Consider the following 10756-nt stretch of genomic DNA (forward strand, 5'->3'; position numbering starts at 1 on the left):
TGAGTCCTATTAACAAGTACAATTTAAAAATGGGAAAATTGTAGCAGAGGCCCCAAACCTTTTAAATATTTGTAAACTTTCCCCAAATCTTTAATTTATTGCAACCGTCACCTAAACCTTTCGAAACGTTGCAGCGGAGGCCCTTTTAGACGATTTTCATCCAAATGTCTACAAGTTAACTAAGAAATTTGACGTTGACCATATTTTTAATATTTTTAAAAGAATAAAATAGTAACTTTTCATTTATTATATATTAAAATAAGCTAAAAATTAAATTAGAAATAAAAAAAATTAAAAAACCAATCATCTTCTTCCTCTCACTCGACCCCCACCCCCACCCAAAATCAGCCACGGCCACCTTTATCTCCACCTCCACCTCCACCTCCATCCCCAACTATAAAAACCCAAATCATAGTGTAATCCACATAAATATGAAAACAAAGAAATCAAAATGTAACTCACAGATCTCCATCATAGAATTACAACTGGAACATCTGGGCAGTCGACCCGGACCTGCCCAATGGATTATTCTCCATCACAGACTTCACCAGAACCGCCCCTGCCAAAACGCTCAAATTTGTCGCCAACTGAGTCAACATAATCGGACCCATTATTGCTTCAATTCCTTTTTTTCCCATAAGGAGGAATATGTAGATGATAGAAGCAAAATACGGGAAGATTTTTTGGGGTTCTTTTTATGAATTTTCAAAAATTGTGTGTTGGCGAGTGTTTTATACATCAAGTGGTGGTAGTACACGTAATTGTGCTTACAAGTTGGTGGTGCTTCAATTCACTTGATTTGAATTATAATCTTCTGTCTGGGTCATCGAATTACAGATTACCTGTTTCAATTCGAACCATAGATCTATGGGTTGCATTTTGATTTCTTCGTCTTACCTGTTTGCGGGGTAGAGGTGGCGGTGGTCGGTAACTGATTTTGGGTGGGGGTGGGATTGGGGGTGGAATGAGAGTAAGAAGATGATTGGTTTTTTTATTTTCTTATTTATTTCTAATTTAATTTCTAACTTATCTTTATATATTATAAATATAGTCAAAATCAAATTTCTCAGTCAACTAACAAACATTTGGATGAAAACCGTCCAAAAGGGCCTCCGCTACAACGTTTCGAAAGGTTAGGAGTAACGATTGTAACAAATTAAAAGTTTGGGAAAAGTTGCAAATGTTAAAAAGTTTTGGGGCCTCTGCTGCAATTTTCCCTTTAAAAATTGCGCAAACAATTTCACTTCACAAACCCTTTTCCTTTCTATACATTATCCAAAAATTGATTTAGATGGAGATTATAATTTTAGTACGCGATTTCTATAAAAGTTGATGGAAAGTGTGGTTAAAATTAATTATTGATTTTGATTTAACTTTTAATTCGATTTTTTAGATGACTAAATGGGGGCTACATATGCTAAGAACAAAAAATGTAGAAAGAATTGATAAAAGAATTTCCCATTCAAAAATTTGGGAAACAAAAAAGAAAAGAACGAAAACAAAGAACAAAACTCAAATTTTTTCAGCAATCAAGAGTACTTCTCTTAACACTCCGGGCGAGCATCTCCTCGAATTCAAGAATTGATTAATATTGCTCTCTTTGAAGCTTCATTTCTTCTCTGAATTTGTTGATGAATTCCTCTGCCCTCTCATCAACTGTATATGTGTCAATATCATCCATCTATTGTAAAATTTATTGAGCTTAATTTGACTCTGAAATTTTAATGTTACAAAATTGGATAGTTAGGTCTTCCTAATATTTTCTTTTTATGCTAAGGATATTAAGATAAATCGCTTCCAGTATAGAAATAAACAGAGAGATGTGAGTTCATGTTAAAAACATACAACAATCTCCTTCTTCGTTATAATTATACCGTAGAACTACTTGTGTACAGAGCTCTCATTTTAAAATAATCTAAATTTTGTATCTTTTACTTGCTTCTGATTTTGCATTTCATGTTATTATTTTTTGTAGTACGAGATTAGGCTTTCAATCTATATTTTGTATAAATGTAAGGGTTTAAGAGGGAATCATGGGTATGTTCAGTAGTGATTATGAAAATTGATCTTTTTTTAGTAATAGAGAGAAAAGTGAGTTCCACCTGTAAATAAAGAAGTAAAAAATGAAGGCTGAAATTGTAAAATAACCGTCATAAAATCAATTTTTTTGAATGAAAAATTGCTACCAAACGGGGGATATATATTTTTGACAGTTCAATATTTTTAAATATTAAACTTTAAAAATAACATCACCTCTTCCTACCAAAATTCTATTTTGTGCCGATATATCTTATGCCCAAATTTCTTAGTAAATCAAACCTAGTTACTTTATTATTTTTTGGTTAGAAATCGAACAAACTAAACATCGGAGTCAAATATAATTATATCAATCGATAGGCTTTTACTAGGTGCAAGTGTTAAGATTTAAAAAGCCGTGTTTCAAATTAGCCTATCTACAAACCACATGGTAAGGCAACAAGGCAGTTATCCCACTTTCCATTAAGTCAAGCACTCAAGCCAATAAACAAGACTATTATTAGACAGAATGAAATGAAATATACTAACATTAATTTCACGTATTTTTATTATTTTGCAATCATGTTCACAAGTCCCATGTCTTAAATTTGTGGTTTATCTTTAAAGGCCAGTCTTATTATTAAGAGGAGTAGTTCAAATTCTTATATATTAATCTATAATTCAATATTTAATTAATACGAAATTTATTTTTTTAACACAATGTACCCAATGTTGTAATTGGTAAGTTTAATAGTGAATGACAATTGTATCTCTATTGTCCTGAAATTATTATCGTTGTATCCCTAATTCTTATCTATAAATATAGGACTTTTGTTTTTAATAAAACATTGACTTTCATTCTTTTTTTCTCTTTTTCATAGCACCCAACATATTTTTAAAGTTGGAAGTTGGACTCTCTCTAAAGCTAAACAGTGCTACTACTTGTACAATATGGGCTTACAAGGTTGGCTTACAATGTGACGTAGCAAGGGCAAAAAAGGGGAAAAAATGACAAAAGACAGAATTCAAAAGTTAAATACGGAGAAACGGTGAGAGCATGTTATTTCTCCCTCTCTCCAATTTTCTACCAAAAGCAAAACGTTAAAGGAAAAGGAAAACACTCTCTCCAATTTCTCCCCAAATTTGAAGATGGTTGAAGCCATTCGAAACGTGATTTTCGAAACACTATCGGAGATTGACAAATTTGTCACCGTCTCCTGCCTACAACCACACCGCGAACTCGTCGACTGGGACTTTCCTCAGATCTACAATATAAATTCCACCAAATTTCAACACATTCGGCTTGACAGTAAGGTACGTTGTTTAAATAACTTTAAGGTGTATGCCATTTGATGTACGTAAAATCTAGTAGCAGTATTGAATCCTAGGGCTTTTTTTTTTCTCTACACACAAGCATTGGGGGTATATTGTTCTTCTTTAATAAAATCTGGTCGGTTGATAATCCTAAAAATCTTCAACGCTTAGACATTTTTGGTAGTTTTGCATAAAACTGGAGTGCTGAACCCAACCGAAATTTTCTTGAAGTTTTGGTATTTTTTAAGATTTTTGAAACTAGATTGAAGTCAATGACCCAATTGAGGAATTTAATCTAGATTTTTTGGGATTTTTTTGGTATATTTGCACAAAATTGGACTGGTAAACCCAACCAAAATTTTCTTGAACTACTAGGATTTTTTGGGATTTTTTAAACGAAATTGAAGTCAAAGACCCAATTGAGAAATTTAATACCATAAACTTTTGTGCTTTGGAACAATTCCAAGATGATCAACTTTACCTAAACACGTTCCATTGTAGAGGATAATACTTGCACATATAAATTGTAGCATTTTCCTAACTGGGATCTCTAATTCGATTCCGTAATAATATTACTGTTAGGCTTCCAAATAGGCAATACCCGTTAGTTTGGGGGGGCGGGGGGATAACATGTTACATAATACGATGGAGTTGTGAAATTTGAAACTAAATTGAAGGTCCATCCAACATAGAGTCTAAGCAAACTAAAACACCCCAGGTGCTGTTCTATATCCTTCTCAATTACAAGAAGCTCAGTAAAAGATTAGCTTTATATCAAGCAAACTAAAACACCCCCAGGTGCTGCTCTATATCCTTGTCAAAAAGTTGCATTAAGGTTGTATGTGGTGTATTTATTTTAAAATATTATTTATTTATTTATTTATTTTATAACTATATAAATTACTAAATCATAACTTCATTAAATTAACAAATATATTGATTACTAAATTATCACATGTCTTATATATTATGTTAAATTCACAAAAATATTTGATTATATTATTAATTTATGATAAACAATTACGTTAAATTAAAAAAAAATAAAGTTTAATAATAGAAACTTTACGTTAAATTAAACTTTAAATGTAAACTTTATGTTAAATTAACAATTACGTTAATTATTATTGATTATATTATTAAAAATAATAAACTTTAATAATATAATTAATAGTGTAATTAATTAAGTAATTATTATTATTATCATTATCATAATCATTATTATTATTATTATTATTATTATTATTATTATTATTATTATAGAACGAAAATGACACAAATACCCTTAACAATTATCTTTGAAAAATGAAACATAATGGCAAAATAGACATTGCACCATTTGGTGCAAAATGGTGCAACATGAATTTGGTGCAACACTATTCATTACTCCATTTTTTGCACCAAAATTTGGTGCAATGGTGTAATGGTTGGAGGAAGTTTGCACCAAATTTTGGTGCAATTTGGTGCAATAGTGCAATGGTTGGATATGCCCTGAGTGGTCATACTTCACATTTGTCATTTAACATTTTGTTGTTGATGTCTGAATCCTATATCAGAATGCCAGGAAAGAACTTTGGAGTATGTCACTGCTGCAAGAGTAAGGCCTACTTCTTTGCCGAATGCTCGACAAAAGTTCGATGCCCAACATGTAACCAAGGTTTTCAAAAGTTTTTCGAGGTAAAACGGGCTACAGCTAACAAAGGTAAATTCTTCAAATGTTGCAATCAGAAATGTGATTTTTGGGAGTGGTGCAAAGAAGGGGAATCAAGTGACGAAGCCAAGAACATTGGTGTGTGTTGCCTAAGCCCGATCCGGTCAAATCAGTTGACGATATGTCCTGCATATTTCAGTCTCAAGTTCGGCTTAACAATGAACATGAACTCCACATTTCTGTGAACGTGACAATCCGTACGGGAAAATCAAGCGCCGAATGGAACACCAAAGGCAAGGGGCAAGCTTGATTAGTGGTGGATTTTTGCTTAGTTATCTCAAATCTGTTGTTTAAGTGTAAGGAAAATCAATGTTGTAGATTTATCATGACAATATGTCGTCTATGTCAGTAAGGTACAACTTATCAACTTATCAATGTAGTAGATTTATCATGACATTGTCTTGAAATAACCGGCAACGTGGCGGTAAGTAGACTAATTTGTATATTCGTAGAGAATTAGTTGTCTAAAATTGCTTCAGCCGAATCACACGACCTAGAATATCACTGATTTGAGCTTGCATTAACATAGGACTTTCCCCATTTGAATTGATAATCAAAATGAACAATCACCAAGAAAATGCAACAAAATTAAATCTACAAAAAACATGTGAAATATCTCAAAAACCAGCCAAAAACATTGCCAAAAAAAATGGAAAAAAAGAAAAGAAAACCTAAACGAATTGATCATCAAATAAACAATCACTGAATAAATGTAATCAAATTAAATAAGTCGGCAACAATACACAACTCAACATGGAAAAACCTCAAAACGATCAACAATTCCAAAGTATAAAAGGTAATTTTGTATATTAATTGAAAACATTGGAAAACAAAGGCCACAACAAATCAATCATTGAAATGGAAAATCACTTATTAAATGTAACCAAATTACATCCATGGGCAACTAAAGATAGAAGGAAACTATCATTTCCTCACGAGAAACAACTATCACAAAAGGAATCAAAGAAATAAATTAACAAATTGAAAAAAAAAAAATTCACAGTTAACATAAAGTCAAGAAATCACAAATTCAAATGCATAATTCAAAATTTCAAATCCTTCCATAATAAAAACCAAAAGGTACATCAAGATCTAACAACCCAATCAAGACCCGAATAAGAATATATTAAAAAATAAAGAACCCATTCAAACTTAAACGGATGAAATAAGGCCGATTGTTAATCATTTAATACAACTCTGAGAAATCACGTGATCAACATAGGATTTCCCCATTTGAGCTTGCGTTAATTCAAATAAGCCAGAAGCATTACTTGGAATAGGGCTGCAACTAAGCCAACGATAGTATTTAACCCTTGCACCCTCAAGACAACAAAAGAACACCAACACATAGCATTATACAAAACAATACCAATGCATAACTTATCAAGAGTATGACATATACATAATGTTGCCAAACTACTTGCCACCATGACGCTTCCTCAATGCATACCAATAGATACGATGTAAAAAGTATGACATATACATAACAATACCAATGTTGTCAAAAGACGCTTCGTCAATGTATTATGGATCAAAACTCGTTGCCACCGTGACGTGATAAATGAGGATAGTAGGACGGATGTGCATGATCTACAGTAAAAGACGACATCAAACGGTGCACTCAAATTACCCACGAAAAAAATGAATGTGATTTAATATAAAATCTTACCTTGAGAATTGAATATTGGATGGGTTGACGATGGATGCATCGATGTAGAAGCCGGGGAATTGTTGTGCAAATACTTGGTTTTCATGGTCACCCTACAACATCATAGGAAAGCATAAATTAAACTTTAAACATATGAATAGGACAATTTAAAATTATTAATCAACAATATATGCGAATAGGAGAACGGTATGGGCGTAGAAGATTGTTGTTCTTTATGTGCCTGAACGGACGATGCACCATCTGGTGGACAAGTACACCTTGCAGTTGGTATTTTCCCCTTTGATGATGTCAATGGAGCCTGCATTGACAGTCGAATGAATGAGATGTAATGTTAGGAATCCGTTTCATTTGGAACATAACACGTCAACTTACCTTTGGTTTCTTTGAAGTCGACTCCAACAGACTCTTTCTGCGAAGTTTCTTAGGCGTACCCTTCTTGTTCACTACTTTAGGGTCCAATATGGAACAACTTGCATTTTATTGTGAACATGTGAAATTCGAGGATACTTAAACAGTACGTTGCGATTGGACATTGCTTTTGATGCTCGACCTTGAACTCATAAGTTCTTTCTGTTGAACTCCAATCCATTCCATTATCGTATGGGTCCGGGCTTCGTCTTTCGCGACTAGGTCAGCTGTGGTAGTGTATGCCTGACATATTCTATCATACCGCAACTGTCCAGGAGTGCTTACCAGCCCAATGTAGTTAACAGTGACTTTGGTGTGTGCTCTACTAACATCTTTCCTCCATCTTCGTAGTATCTAAGTATCCAAGAGTACAGTAACGTCATTGCGAATGAGTGTTGCGATCGCATACTTGCAAATAATTCTCTAAAACTCAAACAAGTGATAGCTGCATACAATTTCATGGTTCTCTCTCTCAAATAAGACTACAAATGTTTTTCTCTTCCATCGATCGCCGTATAGCACATCGTCGCGTACCTCGTACGTCGTCTCCGAACAACCATTCATAGAAGATATAATGTCACAATACACCTTTCCCATGAACTTAGCTTGCACTTTCCTGAATTTTGAAATTGTGTATACTGCCTGAAATTGCTTCTCAATTTCATAGGATGTTGCGCACAGAACCATTTGAGCGAATGACTTGAAATCAACTTGGAACTCCTTCTAAACCTTGTTCTGAAGTGCGTGTTCATACTTGAAAGTTCTAGGAATGCGCTACTACACTTAGAAAGTTCACGGGAACGCTATACAATGTCAAATTCAAATTTTAAGCATTTACCAAGTGTACGTTCCAATTACCAATTCGATCTTACGTGCGGAATTAATCTAACTAAAGCAACAAGTCACTTTTGTTAGTTATCTAGATGATTAGACATACAATCCAATTTGATCCTATGTTGAATTACCGCATATTATTCTAAATAACTGAAAGTAGTAAAAACAAAATCAACACAAGAATTGTTGACGGAGAAACCCAACACGGGAAAAACTCCGGGCACAAGCCAGTTACCTCCACTAACGATACTTCAGAGATTACAATGATTCGCCAATCAAAGAACCCATCAAGATCCACTGTCACAGCCTGACGATCTACTGCGTAGACTCTCTAGACTCCTGCTAGACTCCTAAGTCCACCTCCTGCAGCCCAATCTGCTGTCTCCTACAGTCTTCTGATCTTGTACTGAATATCCTCACAAGTGGAACGCCAAGAACCTCCTGTTCTTGTGCTTGTAACTGCACCTTGCACCACTCTCTCAATCCACCAAAGAGAGAGTTCCTTCCTTCAATCAGTTGAGGAAACCAGGTGTTTGTCTTCAAGAATGTTTGATGTTTTCCCAAGAAATGGTTGTCGGATCACAAGAATTGCATAGATAAAATCTTCAATCAATATTGTCTTGGATCTCTTGAAGAAGATGTAGAAGAAGAATATTATCTTGGATCTTCAATTGATTTGCCTTGGATCTCTTCAAGAATGGAGTAGAAGATGTTTTTCAAGAGAGGCACAATGAGCAACCACGCAAAATTCGTGTTAGGGCTTAGGTATTTATATCTAAAGGTGTTTTGGTAGTATGGGCCGAGTAAAACACTTAAAAACGCATACTAGGGTTTTTTTCACGTAGAACGGTCGCTCGAGCTAGGGTGGGGCGAAACTCTAGCGAGACCCATTCTGTTATTATCGCTCGAGCGAAAGTCGAGTGACTGCTAAGTAGTCGTTAGTATTTTTATCATAAGTTTCACTCCTGATATCTGATTGAGGTGGTTCAAGTTTTTTTGAATAGCTAACTCAAAAGGCTACAATTCTTCTAGAAATAGCCTTGTCCAAATTCCAACTGTTTCTATGTGTAAAATGTGTTCCAAGTGAAGACTGAAAATCCGAAACATAATTTGTGCGGCTCTTTGATATCTTTTAGACTTCCAATTGCATTCCGATGATCTTATGTGATCTTCTTGGATATCTTGGACTCCTTTAACGACTCAAACACTAATTTACCTCATCTATACAAAATTGCACCTCAAGTCCTTGACTTTTACAAGAATGTTCAATTGAGTCACTGACTTTTACAAACATACGATTAAACTCATTTTGTTCACAAAATTGCCAATAACACATTTAGACCTAACAATACTGCTCCACGAATTGCTTTAGCGATGTTTTCGAATGCACATATCCATCGAAAAAGGCATTCATACTCTCAAATCGTCGTGTCGTCGACATTTCAGCCCAAAATGTTGTTTTCAAAAAGTAAGGAATTGACCTCTATTGTCGTAAATATCCGACAACCATTCATTATCTTACAGCTCATATTTCTCTATCATTGTTTTTCAACCAGCTTCAAATTCTCAACAGTCTGCGAATCATACGCCAACATGTGTATAAAAAAATATCGAACCCTTATCTACATGGTAACCAAACTTTTCTGGTTACTTCTTTTTCCTATTTTTCTTAATCCTTTTCCTAAAAGAAACCTCCTTTTTTTGATTGGATTTGATCCATCCCTTCGATTGATTGTATAGTATCTGAAAATTCACAATGCTCAAAAATATCTCATTTTTCTATTGAGAAATAAAATGTGGATTTTCAGCCAAAATTTAGGATAAATTTAATGTGCCATAAACACCATCTATGCTTCGTATTAGGAAAAATTATTTGTATTGTGTTTTTCATGGCCCTATCTTGATGGATTATTATTCCATACGGAGCTCGACTGTGCATGCACTTAAGATACATCCTAAATATCCATATAAAGGTATCTATGTTCTCATTTGATAACAAACCATAGTCAAGTAGTGTTAATTGACCATGGTGATTCACACCAACAAATAGGTAGTGAGGTATGTTGTATCAAACGTGACAACGTCATCAGATTCTTTATATGCTTGACACCTATTGTCTATCCAAAATATATTTTTCAGCCGCGATTCTTAGTCTAAATCATTACTGAAGAAAAATCTCGAGCACGTGCTTGCATTTTTGAAAAGTAAGATTGTATTACTACGGCATCTCCCTCCCCAAGTTTTAATCGCCTCACTTTTTCAATATATTCCTATAATCATTTTCCACACAAGTCAAATTCTAAAACCACCTGCTTCAACAACTGCAGAGTTGAAATTCTTGTGCAACGAAATTCCTGCCATGTCATTTACTTCAATCTTTCGTTTCACATGTGCGCTTATTTCTCAGTTGCATCGAAACAACCTCGACTTCGAATGACTCGTCTTATGATTGTGGTCGAGGTCTAGTTTTCTAATTACCCAGAAACCATGATAATCAAAAGCTGCAGAGATCCTTACTTTACAACCTATCTAAATTGTTGGTTGTGGCTTCAAAGAACCGCTTGTAGAACTGTTTCGTCGTCCTTCACGACTACATGTCAATGTTACATACTGTAGAACTCCATCGTCATCTTTCTTCGAATTCCTTTTCCTGACTAGGAAACCAACCTTGTAAGCATATTTGTTGTAGAAATCGAAAACTTCATCTTCGTCCTTGAACTTCATACCCACCTCGGGCACAATCACACCATCTTCTCCTCTAGTTTCATCCACACATAAGCTTATATTATCTTCCAAATTCGCATTTT

General features: G+C 34.3%; 1 protein-coding gene and 1 long non-coding RNA gene across 2 annotated transcripts; one reads left to right on the plus strand and one right to left on the minus strand.

Annotated features, from left to right (window-relative positions):
• The first annotated feature begins 3053 nt into the window (after positions 1-3053).
• LOC111378722 lies at positions 3054-5429 on the plus strand. Its single transcript, XR_002699904.1, has 2 exons — positions 3054-3330; positions 4884-5429. It is a non-coding gene; the product is annotated as an uncharacterized LOC111378722 (long non-coding RNA).
• Positions 5430-6703: 1274 nt separating this feature from the next.
• LOC111378711 lies at positions 6704-7802 on the minus strand. The gene is made up of 5 exons (XM_023001946.1): positions 7569-7802; positions 7258-7469; positions 7080-7176; positions 6928-7005; positions 6704-6799 (listed from the first exon to the last, which is right to left on the minus strand). Exons 1-5 carry the CDS (start codon positions 7800-7802, stop codon positions 6704-6706), a joined length of 717 nt encoding a protein of 238 aa, XP_022857714.1.
• Positions 7803-10756: the final 2954 nt, after the last annotated feature.

Source organism: Olea europaea, unplaced genomic scaffold (assembly GCF_002742605.1).
Source record: "Olea europaea var. sylvestris unplaced genomic scaffold, O_europaea_v1 scaffold1858, whole genome shotgun sequence".
Lineage (NCBI taxonomy): Eukaryota > Viridiplantae > Streptophyta > Magnoliopsida > Lamiales > Oleaceae > Olea > Olea europaea.

Bases quoted from the DNA above. Each gene is read 5' to 3' on its own strand.
- LOC111378711 (XM_023001946.1), bottom strand. From the start codon at position 7,802: ATGGTTCTGTGCGCAACATCCTATGAAATTGAGAAGCAATTTCAGGCA. The intron at 7,470-7,568 runs GTATGCAGCTAT...TTGGATACTTAG, and splicing joins AGAGAGAGAACCATGAAATT to ATACTACGAAGATGGAGGAA. The intron at 7,006-7,079 runs GTAAGTTGACGT...CTGTCAATGCAG, and splicing joins CGACTTCAAAGAAACCAAAG to GCTCCATTGACATCATCAAA.